General features: G+C 32.2%; 1 protein-coding gene across 3 annotated transcripts in view; it reads left to right on the forward strand.

Annotated features, from left to right (window-relative positions):
• The first annotated feature begins 5,210 nt into the window (after positions 1 to 5,210).
• The window catches only part of LOC108969968, a 30,656-nt gene continuing 18,409 nt past the window's right edge, over positions 5,211 to 17,457 (forward strand). For all 3 annotated transcript variants that reach the window (XM_018935024.1, XM_018935023.1, XM_018935022.1), the window contains exons 1-2: positions 5,211 to 7,039; positions 9,520 to 9,737. In XM_018935024.1, the coding sequence (XP_018790569.1) occupies positions 6,110 to 7,039; positions 9,520 to 9,737 (1,148 nt within the window). In that variant the 5' untranslated portion in view covers positions 5,211 to 6,109. The remainder of the gene's footprint in view (positions 7,040 to 9,519; positions 9,738 to 17,457) is intronic.

A 17,457-nucleotide genomic window follows, 5' to 3' on the forward strand; every position in this document is an offset into this window, starting at 1 on the left:
GGAAGACGTTACGCTTCTCTTGACGAGATGAAGACTTCGATGCTGAAGAAGATAAAAAAAAAAAGATTTTTGAAGTGCTTCGAAGATTAGAAGAACCGTTGACACCAGTGTATAATATCTCATGGGGATTACTTTGAAGGGGACAAAATAGATATTCATGAATAAATAAATAATTTTTGAAAAAACACAAAATTCGCGATACTTTTTGAACACACCTCGTATATGTACTTGTGGAAATGTTACTAGAATTATAAATTTGTTAAATAGTACGGATGCACATTCATGTTTATTGATTTATGCTATTATTTTACTCTGAGATATCTGTTACTGCACGTGCTGATGCTACTCATTCTTTGGAGCGCAATTTTCTTTGTTGCAGACAAAGGAACCGTAGGCCAAACGTCAGCAGGTTAATAATATATGTATGTACATACATACATATGTATGTTTGTATATGAAAGTTTGTATGCCAAAGCAAAATCAAAGTGCACTGAACTCAACAATGTTCATCTACGTAAAATTGTGGGGGTTTATAGTTTTTGAATAATGCAGAATCCACAAAATGAAAACAAATACGTAAATACAATATTCTAAGGGTGCAATAAAAGAAAATATTTATAAATTTTTGAAAAACTCTTGACTGTCATAATTGTCTAATACTACTGAACCCGATATTTCTGTGCTTCAAACAGGGAAACTCACAAACAACCAAAACTGACGGAGCGATACGTTGGTACATACATACATCCATTTTGGAACCCTTGCCTTGAAGTAATGCGAAAGCGATCTCGGGGTAGGGGAAAAGTTTCATGATAGAAGGGGGGAGTGCCTTAGTGGGTACCCCACTCACATAGGATGACGATCTCTATATATATGGTGCGAAGGCATTTTAAATCCTCCTTACGGCCTAAAAAAAATCTCGGCTTTACTTAAGTATGTACAAAAAATCAGTCACTTGCGTTGCTTCCAAACTGAAATAGTGAAAACTTCTATACTGCCTTAAAACTTGTATATATTTTTCAAATAAATATTTTTCACTTTCTTGTAATTGTCCTCAATATATGATAAAAATTTCTACGATTCCACGAAACTTGCATTTTGATAAAAAAAAATGTTCACTTTCCCCTTTGATTGAATTCTGAACCCTAGTATGGTATACCCCCCTTTATAATATGAAATATATTAGAGGTCTATTATGAGTAAATTATAAAAAAAAATTCTCACCCACCGATTTATCATAAAACTATGAGTACTGTAAATGCCCAAAAACATACTCTTGTAAAATTTAATATATTGGTTGGAGCCACATGACAAATATAAAAAAAAATGCATTAAGGAATTGGACGACAGAAGAGAATTTAATTTGAAAGGCGATGACGATTTTGTTATATTTTGAGATGACGCTAAGGCTACATATTGGAACAAGTTCAAATACAGTATATTTCAAGGACATGGCAAAGAGGGATCAATAAATTAGAGTCTGGAAAATCTGGTTCGTTAATTTGGTTAAATGTTAGTTAGTAAATTTTTTTAACATAGTGAGAAATCATAATAGCCGTTAAAGTAATAACTCATTATTTTAATAACATGTATTATATTCTAATTAAATAAATATTAGTATTAAATTCTTTAAAGTGGTTACACACTGTTTACGTTTGTTTTGGCTACCTATGTACATATGTATATCTGTTTTGATACATCATAATTTTTAATGATTTCCACTACACCTCGCATAAGAATGCGCGGTGTGCCAAATGGTTTTTGGTGATTTCACGAATTCATTTGTTGTCATTTGAAAAAGCTGACTCACAATTAAGCGGATACAGTGTTCTATCTTGTAAATATCGAAAAATAAAATTTTTTTTTTCTTGTTTTAACTTCGTAAAATAGAATTTCATCTCCTCTTAGACAGCTATCGGTGATGATCCTAATGGCAATTTGGAATTTACTAGACATACACTTAGCTGAAGTCATGTTCCCATTTAGTATGCGGGTGAAGTGATCAGAGTTTCCAGTGGTACCAAAAGTGGTAGTTTATAAAATCGCAACGAATCGGACTGACAGATTTTAATAGCTATTGTAAACAAAGTGATATTTTTTCTCTCATGATGCCGCGGACATACATATATTTTAGTTCCTTGTCTAAAGACGACAGCGCCAATGTGCGCATTTGACCCATGTTAATGCAAGTTTGCAATGCACAAGAATTTCGTGCATTTAGAAGAATATACCAAATTACAGTAGGCAACACTGCTCAAAAATTGTTGATTTTTGCTATTTTTTGACAGAGGTTAGCAGTTTTTATATTGCTTATTAAATTATGTGCAAGTATATTAACAAAAATAAATTTTAATATTTTTAGATTTCAAAAAATAAACAACGCACAGTTTGCTATCCATTTTTCCAATATTCTTAACTTTTTCGCACACTTTTTCCGCATTACAATAAATTATTGCTACTAATTTCTGTCCACTATCTTTCAACGTAGTTAATAATAAACGAATTTTTTCCTTAAATTTATATTGATTTTCCAAAAATACCAAAAATTTCTATTAATAATTTATCTTATTCAGTTTAATTTCACTTTTTTTTTTTAGATAAGTAAACAAATTTCACTATCAGCTGTCTAAATGCATGTCTGCCGTCTGTCTGCATAAAATTTCAATGCGCATTAGCGTTGCTTAGTGCGCATTAATTTTGCTTGTCTGTCAGGGCTCTAAAAAGGTTTTTGGAAAGTCATAGAAGCTTACAATGGCTTTGTCGTGAACTGCGGATAGACTTCCATGTCCTAATTCACAATCGTAGTTATGAATATTTTTTATTAGTATTTACGTAATTATGTGCCAAAAAGGTTACGACTAAACATACAAGGATATTTCATCTAATTCTTGAAATTTTAGTCAATACAGCCTCGGTGTAGTCATAAAATATTACTGTCGTATTTCGCTACCAAAAACGCGCATTCGTCCCAAATACGTTAGGTTTGTGAAGCTTCTAAATTATGCACTACTCTTATATTATTAATGAAGAACAAGGAAAAAGAAAAGGCAGCATCATATGCATAGCAGCTGTTCTGACAGCCAAAGTGCATTGTTTTGTATTTTGCGTCACCCAAAAATGATGGATTGCTGCTTACTTTACCTGTAGCATATACCCAATTGTTTGTCTACAAGATACTTAGGGAAATAAAGCACTAGTTGCTTTTCGTTTGTTTATCGCTTTCTATGGCCGGCTGACATGTTGCACTTGGGTATTATAAGTAGCTTTTTCTATGTGACTCTTTGACATATCAGAGGGAGTGAGACTACATATCTTTCAATTGAAAGAAATTAAACAAGATAAACTGACGTTGGGCAACACCAGAAGCTCCGTCAGGATCGGGAAGGACTTCTCCGAGCCATTCGATACCAAATGAGGGTTCAGAACAAGGCGTTGAGAAGGACCTGAATTCGCTTGGAATCTTCAACTGGCGCCACCTTGCGAAAAGAAAAAGCGTAAGTGGTGTCTACGCCAGTAAAGAAGATGAAGAATTAAACGATTATCCTCAAAAATTCTTTGGCTAGAAAAGGACGGAAGCAGTCGGAAATTCAATTTGTTGATTTTAATAATTTTCTGTTTCTTTTTAAAGGTCTCAGTTTGAACAACTATTTAAACCTCTACTCAAGTTCTTGGGAGCTAATATTATCAATTTCAGAGTGCTACTAAATATTTCTGTTAAAGTTGTTGAAAGAATCTATTTGACAGATGTCGCTTGAAGTCTGTCGCCTCCTTTGTATTTGTAATAAATTTTGGTAAGATAGAGAGAGAAAGAATTTGTAACCGATTTTGGTTTATCTTCTAATCAACGCCATTCCAACATATAGTGCGCGTTATTTATAATGCCCGGTTCCGATTTGAATTAGTGCTTCCTTATTTCGAAAGCTTGTCATCTCCTAGATGCACTTTGATGTTCCGTATGCTGTTGGCATTCCGTTGCAGACAAAGAAGTTCATGGCTGCTTAATGGTTGCTGTTACTTGCACTCGTTTTTATTTAATTTTGTTTTTGTTGCGGTTCTTTTTGCAGGTACCTATAGATTTTGTAAATGAGTATAAATGTACAAAATTACTACGTATTGAAAGAAAAATGCATTGTACAAAGTACAAGGGAACAGACAATAAACAATTTTCAGCAAATTTATACATAACTACAAACCTTAGTATGTGTATTGAAAATATAAGTAAGCCATGAGAAGCTAGTTAAATAAGTTGGACTCTTGCACACATCTTATATAATTATACATATATATGTACATTAAATTAAATTTAATTAATACAGCACATATTATTGTAGGTATCCTGAAGATATCATTGATAGACTTTGGCCTTTCTATCATAATAATAATAATATTTAAGAAGTTGGAACTTTTGTAGACGAATAAAACTAAAATTTGATAAGATGCTCATAATATAAAAGTAGATATAATGCCAATATCTATTAATGAGAAGTTCTCACGACAGACAGCCTTAGGTTGTAGAATCTGTCTCAGATCTAAATAATTATCTCAGAAAGTTGTATATTATATTACTTATAATGTAGGCCAATAAAGACAGATACGTAAAGTTAAGCTGCACAGATCGTGTTATAACCCAGAAGTAAGTCGTCTTTTAATACTATTAGAATTAAAAAAAAAAAAGGTTTTTTTTTATTTAATTTTCTTAATGTAATATTTTCGATGGATTAATAGGATGGTTGTTTGAAATCTAATACGATAATAACTAAGTTCTAAAATAGTTATCTGATTCATTTGGGATATTATATTTTTGGAGTTTGGAGTGTTTTCCGCTATGTGCATATAATGTGCATATCTCACAATCTACTTGAGCTGTGCCAACGAAAGTCTGTGAATCCTTCTTTCTCTGAAAATTATTCTTTGGCGTTTTTATTATAACACTAAAAACATCTGAGATGCATTACAATGTCCACCTTCTCTATTTTCAAGAAGAACAAATTTCGAAAACAAAGCCAACAACAAAACTAACAAAAACACGAAGTTTAGAAAGCTTTCACGTAAAAGTGAAGAAGAATAGAAAATGTGAAAAAAAAACATAAATAAAATAAACAAAATCATATGAATTTGCTCGCCAAGATCGTGCTTGCTCGCAGTGAAAAGCATGAATTTTTCTTTCTGGTACGCGTACATTTTTTAAAAATAGCACGCGCTGTCAGTTTTACAAGAGAACTGTTGCCGATAAGTTGCACTGAATACAAAATTTAAAGTTTTCTTTCACATGTTTTCGTAATAACTGGAAATTTTAAAGGAAAAACTGCGTTAAATAATTAACTGTCAAGTTCTAATGGTGTGAAATCTGTGAAAATAATTGCGAAAAAAATTTGGAATGCAGGAATTATGAAATAAAGCCGAATATGTGTTAATAAGTGATATACGTGGTATATGTACATACATACACTTGTATATAAATTTTGTGTATTGGTATACTTAATGTGCTCTTGAATTATAAATATATTATGTGTGCATAAAGAAGTAAAATAAGTTGAAGTGATTGTGAAACCGCAAATTGGCAAAAACTCTGAAAATTTGGTCTAAATACACACATACATATGTACATGTGGATGTGTTTTCGCAAATCAACATACCTCAACGTACATATATGGGCTAGTGTTGTTGTTTTTTTAAAGTGATTTACGAATACAATCAGTCAGGGTGAATCCTGATCAACAAGATAAATATTTGAATATATTGAAATAAAAAATAAAAATAAAATATATAAAAATTGAAAGGCAGTTGAAGATACATTAAAGGATAGAACGCACACGGCAAAGTTCGCAATTACTCGAAACATAAATAATTGTGTGGTAACCCATTACCGAGGACAAACACAAAGGCCACGCAATCGGTCTTTGTCTCGAAAGACGAAAATTCTTGTCTTGGCCGTCGAACGTTTCGCAGTAGGAAGACGTCCGCACTAACCAACGGTACATTTTAAGCGCCGGTCGCAACCGCATACCCCGAAAGAGCTATACATACACTCATACACAGTAGTAACAAAGCCTTCACCCACCAGAGATAGAATACTTGTGGCGAGCACATAAGATCTCCCTCGAACGAGATGGATGAACAAAGAGAAGAGCCAACCCAGCAACAACAACAACAGGAACATAGTGGCACTACAACATTCGTCAATCAATCTTCAACAACGACGGCACAAGCTCAGCCACACGACGAAGACGCTTGGTGGTGGGAAGTGGAGAATGGTGATTTGATTTTAGACCTCGTGCCAAATATTGACGCGACGTCGAGTAGTGAAAGTGAAAATATCAACAACAGCAATAGCACCAATGAACTGTCATCAGACTTTGTTTCGTTGTTGAAGAGCGGCGAAACCACTAACGTGACATTGTTGGCGAACAATACAAATGCCAGTGATGGCAATGCTGATAATGCGATTGCTGAAAGTATTGATGTAGCTGCAAGCCTTAACAAGCAGTTGGCCGAGAAAACGCAGTCTGACACTGTAGAGGTAGAAAATAACGACGCAACTTATCGCTTACCCGACTCACATGATACAGTCGTACCCAGCCAAGCAGGTGCACGCGAACAAACTCTCGAAGAATTCAAAGAGGAATTGCGCATTAAACGGTTAGCTCGTCAGACGGCTGTGCAAGACTTACGCGATGAGATTGCCACATTGCGTCGACAATTGGCTGAGGAGCAGGAGCTAACACGTCGTTTACGTCGGAATAATGCTGTCGAGCTGTCCAGCACTGAAGTGGAAGTGTCGACGGTCGTCGATGAAGAAGGTGCTATAGGTGGTGTCACTCGTGCTGAACCCGATTCCGATGATGAGGATCCACAAAGTCGTGGACGTCATGCCAATATTGAGCTAGCTAACGCACAGCTTGCACTCCAGATGGCTAATGCGGAGAATCTGTCACTGCGCACGGAAATGGGGGTGGTACAAAAACAAGTCGGCACATTGAAGGAAGTTATTGCCTGTTGCAAGCAAATGCTAAGTGTAAAGGAGGAGCAGTGTGTACAGGTGAGTGTACAGTTTGCGCAATGAAATGTACTCTTTACGCAGCTGTTGTTCTATAATTCCTTACATATAACTTATTGAGTATTGAATGTTGGAACAAAATGTGTGCTGAACTCTTCATTTGCGTTAGGCTTTGTTAGAAACATGTAGAATATGTGAACTCAGCTCCTTTTTTCTTTGCCCGGATAACGAGGCGTTAAGCCGATGTTGTGGATAAAGTCAGTTTTAACATTTTTAATTTGCTATTGCCGCGCTCAGAATTGAGGTGAATAAGGTATGTTTATTATATACCATATATATGCCAAATTTACTGTAAGGACAATTTGTCATAAATTCGTCAGGATATGTATACATTTATTTGGAATGAATTTAAGTTAACCTTTTGCACTTAGAAAAGAATTTACGTCATATTTATAAAAAGAATCTCGAATAAAATTTATCGTCAGAAAGTGGTTATTTGTATATAAAATCAGGTAACCATCCCTTTTTGTAGGATTGAAATGTGCTGCGTGCAGGTAGAATTTAATAAAAATAATCGCTTTTTAGTTGCCTCTTATGTTTTGTGCTTATTCCCAACTAACTTTGGGAATAACTTTACATTATTTTACTTTGTTGCGACTCGCTCGTGTTCAATTTTAAAAGTAAGTTTAACAATATTTCTTTTTGTGAATGTGGGTGGTAAATCATTTTTGGTATTATTTTAACTAGTTAATTCTTCTTTTTTACAGGATCAGTTAAAGAATGCCAAAATAACAGCCACTAAGATGCATCTAAGGTCCCTAAGTGATCGATGCTTTTTCTGTGGAGCTTTGTATATTGGAACTAAATTTAAATAATTTTCTATCGTCCAAACATATATTTAAATTTAAGTCAATATATGTATGTACATCTGTGAAACTAATATACAAAATTTACACTACTTCAACTTTTGTAAAGACAGAAAACTCTACAATGGATGGAACTTTTTGTCGATCAAAATATTGAGCTCAATGAATTGGAAATTTTTCTGTTTTTAAAAATTCATCATTAAAACTATTGTTATATGATTTTATGCATATTTCCTTCCAAAAGTCGTTGTATATATTGTTATAAATCTTTTGTATGTTTATTGATACTTAAAATATTTTTAATAAATGCACACTTTAAGTGCTTAGATGAAGTGATGATTGACATTTTTCGTGGATAATTTTTTGATAAGTATATATGAACATGCCATTGAAATCACTTACGAAATGTACAATACATTTTATATGTTTTTATTTAAAAAGTACTGCCAGTATGTTCTTCTCCAGCAGTCTTGGATTTGCTAATTACACATTAAGTGTGTGTAAAGAAGTGGTAAATGGTTACGAGTGTACCATTTAAAGCGTATGTACGTATATACTCTATTTTACTAAATTCGACTAGATACATAACTGGTGCTCTCAAGTGTCGTTTTGTTCTACATATCAAAACGTTATGTTATGCGGAGAAATGCAGAACCGAAAATGTTTGATATTAGCGTAAAGTCAACAAGTAATTGCTGATTATGAAAATATCACTCATACGCCATGTAACACATGGTTCTTTATAATTTAGTATGTACGTTTTAAAAACAATAAAATATCCAATATTACTCACTGAACGTTTGATAGTTCACTCATCACCTGCACAAAATAAGTGTTTTTCTAATAAATTGCATGAGACTTGGGCAATGACCTTGTCATTGAATTACCAAGTGTCATTCATTTTGTCCCAAAACATCTGCGGCATTACGTTCACACTTTTTCATTTTACAAATATAATTGCTTTAACGCTACGTCATCTTGTTTCTAGTATTCGAAATTATTTTCTTTTAAGATAAAAACATGTTTCAACCAGTATAACACTGCTACATTAGCTACTTTGTTCTAATTTCTTTGAATAAAATAATTTTAGGTGATTCAATATTAATTTTTTTTAACAACAAATAAATAAAGTTTTGGACGGTTGTTATAAGCATGGTGAAAGCATTTATGGCAAAGTTTCCCTTGCATCAATTTTGATATTAAAAATCAGTTCTTGGGTTCTCTAAAGAACCGGCTTCGATTTGCCACTTGCTCTGGTGAGCTCTAATCTCTTGATAAATAATTCTCCCGTGAATGCAATAATTTAATTAAGTTATAGAGAATATAACTCATTGAAGTGGTATAAATGCGTAGCATTCCATATCTTCAATTTGATTACACGAGTGTGGATGATTCATATAATTTGTGGTTCGAATCGTCAATTGTAAATTATTATATCAACATACGATAATAGAGATCAGCAGCGACATTTAATTTGAAATATAAATTTGTAGTTATAATAGTTGTGTTTTTTTTTTGCAAATGACCGAGATACTTCATTCTAGTGTAAATATAAGATTTGCAGTAAAATTTGGCAAATCGTATCCACAAAATAATTAATTTATAATTTTATATAATACAAGAGTTAATGGAAATTATTTTTGTTTGCATTTTCAGCTTAAAACTAAATTAGATGAAATCGAAACGGCATTCGGAGAACGTGAATTGAAAATCATGTCGAGCAATTTGAGACAAGAATATGAACGGCAACTGGGCAATATACGACAACTGCGTCAATTGTACGAGGAACGGCAGCGCATCGCTTTGGCAGAGCAAGAGAATTTGCAGCGTTTAATTTCGATAAAAAGAGACGAATTGGTGGCGGAACAGCAAAAGTGAGTTGAAAAGAAAAATTAATTAGCATTACATATATAAAACGCGTGTCTTTAAAAAGAAAAAAGTCAATGACGACATACTACCATGACTTTTATTTACATATCATTCTTATAATTATATATATTTATAATATATAAACTGTGCGACTTTTTGTATGTATACAGTATATATTTTTAATGATGATGCATGTTTTATATACTGATTTGAATATTCATAACATGTTAATTGAAATACACGAGTTTAAATAGTAAATAATTTATATTTTACACTTTTACTTAGTTGAATTTTGTTGAAATATCTTTGTGTGTTATGTCTATGATTCACCTAAATATCGGCTGAGTGTACATTTATTTATGAAGCGTATGTACTTGTATATGCCATTTCTTAATTTCAAATTAATTATGGTTTCTGGAATGTTAATAATTAACTACAGGTATAAAGGGTAAGCCACGAAGATCCTACTTTCTTTAATTGTTCTTAATAGAAAGTCAGTTAAAAATAATTTACTAGATATTTGTAATTCAATATAAATTGTTTCGGCCAAGAACGATAGAGACAAGTTCTTAATATGAAACGTGATAAACGAAGCGAACTGTCAAGTTTTCACTCTAATTGTAAACAAAGCATGCCTTATTATGATTATGAAAAGCAGTCCAAAAAAATAACTAGACCAAGTTCTAATAAATTTTATTCCCACCAATCTTCGTTTGTTTTTAGCGCCAAGTTTGTAGGAAAATAAAACTTTCCTAATAACTACTTACCCATTTCATTTCGCTTGATGAATTGTCAGATAGAGAGAGAGAGCGATGGTCTTATGCATAGCTTTGAAGTGTAGTATGGCTACTAATTTGAATTTTGAAATCAAAATCGCATGACAAAGTATTAATGCTATAGATCATTTCATCATTTCGGATAAGCGATCCATTAGCAAGATATTCGTTAGAAAGTATTAAAGCTTTGATAATTGTAGATCACATCTTTTATCGCTCAAACAAATTGGTTTTTTTTGAATATTCTTAGAATTAGCTGAGTATGCGCCACGTCCTGAAAGGACTAAATAAAATAAAGTCTTCTGCCGATGCAAATCGCCGAAATACAGCTCGAGGGATTGCTAAAACATCAAATTTGTCAAACATGTCCGTTGATAAGCACATGAAACGTCTAGGATTAATTTCGAAATTTGAAATATGGATTACTCATGAACGAAATTTGCTTCGTTGCATTGATGGCTCCGCTTTGCTTATCCAACGTCAAAAAAAATGATTATATGAGGCGCAGTGTGTTGTTATATCTAAAAAAAACCTATATTCTGATTATCTGAAAATATTCAATGATGCATATAAGCAGGAGAGGCTAGAATTGATCAAAGGTGTAGTGTTCCACAAGTATAATGCGAGACCTCAAATAATATAATATATATTATATATAATATATAATATAATTTCACAAAATCTTTTACACAATAAAAGAGCGATCGACCCAATGTTTCACAGCCCTCAAAGCTTTTTTATAATAAGAGTTTAAATTTATTTGAGGTAGATTTAGACACCAATTACAAAAGGCTCAAGAATTGTATGCCTTTATAAAAAAACTGATTTAATACTAAAAGCACAATAATTTTTCCTTTCATGAATACTTGAAGTGAAATAGATCAACCAGTGTATAGTACATACATATATCTACATATAAGTATTTATATATGTTTATGTCAGTTCAAATATAACTAAGTATGTTTTGATTTATATAATAATTAATAAAATATACAATACAGCAAATACTTTACCTTTAAGCTGAAACTAATTTGTACCATTTTGTATTAATTAATAATACTTGTTTGCTTTTTTTGTTAGATAGGCACGTTTTGCCAATTACAAAATAACTAACAAAAGGCCACTAACAAACAAACCACAAGCACTTGAACAAAATCCACATTTCGTGTTAAAAGTATGTATTTAATTCTATTTGATGTCGACAGCAGCGCATTCACTTCAAATGACGTTAACGAATGTATATTTATATGTGTGTATGTATTTGTATAAATAGGTTTACAGGACTAAAACAGTAGAAAAATGCTAACAGTTCAGATGAATTTATAGAAGAATCTAAATTAAAAAAATAAATTATTGAGAATTGGTAAGGTTCCTACAGAAAATTAGAATAACATAAGGAAACATAAGGTCAAAAATATTATATTATACCTCGTTTAAGTATAAAATGGACCAAATGCCTTAAATAAAAAAATATAAATATATTTTTCTATATACAAGTATGAGTATGTAACTAAAGTTTTATAAAAAACTGTTGTCTGCTTGGTTTATCTGACTTCACTTTTTGGGCATCATAAAAGTCCAATATGGGGAGCAAAAACTGAAACATTTCCAAAAACATATCTGACACCAAATTTATTTAACTGATCTCGCGGTAATCCGACTAGTTCGCAGCTACTTTTCAAATGTACATATTTATTATAAAAATATATAACATGCGAGAGTTAATCTTAAAGGTTTATGACAAATTTAATGACACTTAATTTAAAACAATACATTTTCATCCACAACTGTAAGTTTTAATACCAACTTGATTACGAAGCTTAAGTTTTTACATAGTCTCCAAAAATAATATTACACATAAAAATAAAATCACAACCGACTTGAGTGTTTCACTGACATTTGATTTGATGTGAGGAACATTGCGCGTAAAAAAAGAATCAATATTAGTGGCATCGGTTCTGTATATATAAGTGTTATTCCTTGAAGTTAAAATATAGCATTAGCTATTCCTATAGTGTTCATTTATCGTTAGAAAGTGTAGAAGTTAATTTTGTTGTTTACTGAACTATGATATATGGTAGCTGACTGCAAAAATGATATAATTATGACACCATCGCAAAAAATACACCACATCCATTAATTTTCGCAAAATAAAAATCAATAAAATTGAATAAGGAAATCATAACTTTATAGGTAAGGACCAACTTCAATCTCGTATAAGACTCTCGCTTCTGACAGCTGACTGATTCAATTTAGTGAATACTTCTTTGCCGATATTTTAGTCTCCTAAAATGTTTTATATTTCAAATATAGTGAAAGTATTAATATACATTTACGAAATAATAGTACTTATATAAACTCGATTATGTACTATAATTTTATTACGTAATAATAAATATTCCAGTTAACCTTAAAAAAAAGTAAAAATATACATTGATTTGGGTTGTAAAATGAAATAACTTTAATTAATAATAACTCAAAACATTTTCAAATCTGGTTAAACGGTATATAATTGGGCCATCTCCATAAGGTTGAACAAGAGAGTTCAGGCCTAGGACCAACAAATTGAAATACTTTAAGTTCTTGAATTCCTTTTGATTTTCGAAATTAATAAGTAAAATGTGAGTATTTGATCTCCTAATTAAATAAATCGTATATTCATACACTAAACTAAACACAGTGATATTTTTGTACGCATTAGTGTACGCGCCTATATACACACTAACATATTTTTATGAGCACGTGCTATTACAAAATGTTGTTATTAGCTCAAAAGGGAAAAGAAAAACTTTTGTTCTTTCATTTTTGCCTTCGTATGTGAGAAAATTATGAAATGAAAACAGAAACAAAAGCAAAAATCTAAATACAACAGACTAACATAAACAAGGCCAAAAATTACAAAATTTTTTATTAGTTCCATATGGGAGCGAAAAATATACTCGCAAATAGAAAACAAAAAAATGTGTTTACATATTGTATTTGCTGTGCAACAGCTTGACTGGCAGACTAGCTGACTTACATTTGCTGCAGCGAGTTATTTTTTTTCCCGTTGTGTTTTAACTTTTAGAACGAAAAGTGGGACGATTCTAATTAATAACACAAATTTTATTAAAAGATATTTTAATGAACTTTTTACTTACTGTGACATCAACTGAAGGGCTCAATGTATTTAAATGTGTTAAGTTTAATTGATCAATCAAGACAATTCGAAATTTAATTTTCTGTTCTTTATTTATTTTGGTTAAAATGTTTACCTAGATATATTTAAAAGCTCACAATGTTAATTTATGTAGTACCCTAAACGAGAATATCCTATGATACCAAAAACATGTGTGTACTGGCAGAAAATCAAACATTTTCTTTATTTTTTAATTTTTCCAATTTTGAACAATCCTGTTTTTATCAACGTGCAAATACGATTATATGCGGAGAGTTTTTTACGTCTGGATAAAATTTTGAATACAACAAATATAATTTTCGACCCAATAAGCCTTGGTCACGTTTATGAAGTGATTATTATTCCATTGTTCCAATATCTCGAACATACGTTGGAAAGCTACTGTCCTTGTGTGTATTTCAGTTAATACGTGTTCTTAATTTGACGCGTAAACAACAATAATTTATTTCACTGAAATATGTCGAACTTCTCGTCGGGAAAAATTCTGAAAGTCATCATGTTTTGACGGAAGCTTATGCTAAAAATAGCTAGAGCATCAAATATGCCAAAAGTGGTTTGCACGATTTAAAATCGTCGATTTTAGCTTCGAAGACGAAGAACGTTTATGCATCAGATTATGGGTGGTGATAAAAAATGGATAGGTTAATCTAACCTTAAATGCAAAAATTAAAGCAGAATAAAGTTTGTTCAGAAGTGCGCGTTGTGTTATGCGCTTTTTAAATCGCGCGAAATCCTTAATGATTAGCATCACTGACAACAACACATCAAATTGAAACAAGAGATGACCGAAAAACCCTCGAAATTTTGCATCCAGGCACGAGGTAATAAATTTCCATCATGACCGGTTAAGAACTATTTGGAAAACAGCAGATGTGTAGTTTTGTCTCATCCGCTTCTAGCTCAGAAAAATGGGAAAACATTGTAGATTAATATAGGATAACACGAAAAAACACTCGAATATATGTAGATATAGATTAATATAATTATTAATTTTTTATTTCTGTATAAAATTTCATACAAATGTTTTCTTTTTTGCTTCGCAGCTTATATCCTAAGAAAACCCAAAAAAGTATTACGGAAGAAGAATATTTTTATATAAATTTTTAATTAAAAAAAAAATCAATTATTATATTCATCACATTTTCCCACTGTTCGCTATGGCTTCGCGGCGCTTAGTTGTCACACGTCAATAGGCAAAGTTTGGTGAGTCCCAAATTACAAGCACAGTACGGCAACACTAGTTCCGGAGCAGAGCGGAGTGTAGGCAAACTTTTTGTTTCGCAAATTTCTCCTCACAACATAAAAGTGCGAATGTTTCTCAACTTTATGCGTCAACATATGCGTTCATATACTCCTTCGCCAAATTAAATATGCATGTGTGCAAATTTAAAAGAATATGCTTCCATTCATACCCAAGTTTGCTCGGCTGCATAGCCTACTAGGAAACTCACTGTGCACTTTAGCCTTGCGGTAACAGGCTATTTTGGTTATTTCCTTTTACTTTTTGTTGCTGTTTGCTATTTGTTTTATAAACATACTCGCATGTGAGCGCGTTGGTGTTTTAATATGCTTGCAGCAGCCTTTTACCCAGTGCCATTTGCCTGACATTATTATACAAACATAACAAAAAATTAGAAAAACCCAACATGTATGAATGTAGCAGCTGAATATGCTCGGTTATGCAGCTTTTAATTGAAATTTATTTTGGAAAGTAGCGGTTATAATAAAAAAAATATATACAACAACTTTTTTCTCACGTGAAATAATCGACATTTTTATAATTATAACGAGTTTTTCAAGAATACCGCTACAAACGTTTTTCTTTGAATGCAACAACATTATTCCAGTGAAAATACATTCGATGCCATTATGTATGGAACTTTTGCATGGCCACAACGGGACCGCTTGCAGAAGTCCAGAAGCTCAACTGAAAGCATGCATCGGCCGTTATTGCTACAAATTCACTTTCGATATTTGTAAGAAGTTCATCAATCCTCGCTGTCTTGTTGGACGTAATTCCGCGGGAACTAGTTCAACGGCGTCAAATCTGCGTCAATGGCCAGACTAGGCCATTTCGTGAAATAACATGTTCACCAAATTTGGTTTTCAATAAATCGATTGTGACATTCGCTGTGTGGCTTGTGGCGCTGTCCTGTTGGAAACACATATTGTTTACGACCATATCATTCAATTCGTGGAAAAATATTCGGTTACCATTGAGCGGTAGCGATTCTCATTCACAATGACGTGCCGGTCTTTATCATCACGGAAGAAGTACGGAACAATGACGCCGCCGGCCCATAAATCGCACTAAACTGTAATTTTTTCGGAATGCAATGGTAACTCTCGCACTACGTACGAACGTACTTTCACAGGAATAAATATTTTTGTTTTGTTAAAAAAAAAACTTTTGTATCGTGGTTATTGAAAAACCCGCTCTTAAAGTTGAGGCCACTGACATTGGATTTCGGTAGCAAATTTTAATAATTTTGACTCGTTGTTGGATCGTATATTTTTTCATGATGAACTGGTAAACCTTACTTTTGCTGTGTCTCTATTGAAAAACCGTTATTTCAGTATAACTATTTAATTTCAACTATGGCTTTAACCCCCAAAAAAACCAAAAAAAAAGGTGAAAAATATTAAACTTTTCCACAAGTTTCGTTTTTTTATATGTGTATACCGTAAATTATATACATATATATATATATACTATTATTTTGTTTTTAAAATTTAAGGGCTTCCAAAAATCGGTTTTGCATATATATTTCTTGTGTACTTTTGTACAGTTAAAATGTGTATGAATTCTATAGTGTGATTGTACTCTCTTTTTTTCTTTTTAACACTCTCAAATGTAATTTCATTTAAAATTTTACTCTCTCGGATATCCTTATTTCTAAAGCAAAGTTCATAATCCCTTCTTCGAGGTCTTCATTGATTGAATCTGTACTCAAAAATAGCCCAAATCGCAAATAACCGAATTAGAGAAGAATATCTTTATTATTATATAAACCTGTATGTATTCTAAAGCTTTATTTTTTGAAAAAGTTATAGTTCCCGGAAATTGTAAATAAAACGCAAACTATTATATTTAATTATTAATCAATATTATTTTGTCACCTTCAAAGTAATCATCCTCACCAGATGTAATACACATGCTCGAAACACTTTGCATAAGCACATTGTGAGATGACCTTCAGCTCCTTCCGTGAATTTTGTTTTATCTCTTCGATCCACTTAAAATGGGTTCCACGGAGCGCCAATTTCAGTTTGTGTTTCTGTCGCGAAGATATACATTCAATTATACGTGTATTATTATAAACTATTCAATACGGTAAAATGGAACTTATGAATAAAGACGAAAACGTTATAGATAAAAATCCACGGGGTAAGAATTTAAACATGACTTTAAAATTTGGAAAATTTTCTTTGAGTTGCTATTGAGCACAAATCAATATAAGATGTGAAGATTTCCATCCTTGTAACATGTTGCTATAGAATATATGTAGTAGTTCGGTTCACCTAACGATTGTTTTTATCACTTAAAACTACAAACATGGTATATATAAATGATCAGGATACCGAGACAAGTTGAATTTCAAGTGACTGCCTGTCTGTCTATCCGTGCTAGCGATAACTTGAGTAAAAATTGAGTTATCATAATGAAACACTTTCTTCAAATATGAAGATTATTATATTAAATATAGTAGTATTCATACAGTTTCATTTTTTCAGATCGACCTTCTAATATCAAATCCCACTAAACTGAAA

Source organism: Bactrocera latifrons, unplaced genomic scaffold (assembly GCF_001853355.1).
Source record: "Bactrocera latifrons isolate USDA-ARS-PBARC rearing strain unplaced genomic scaffold, ASM185335v1 scaffold_270, whole genome shotgun sequence".
In the NCBI taxonomy this organism is placed as follows: Eukaryota; Metazoa; Arthropoda; class Insecta; order Diptera; family Tephritidae; genus Bactrocera; species Bactrocera latifrons.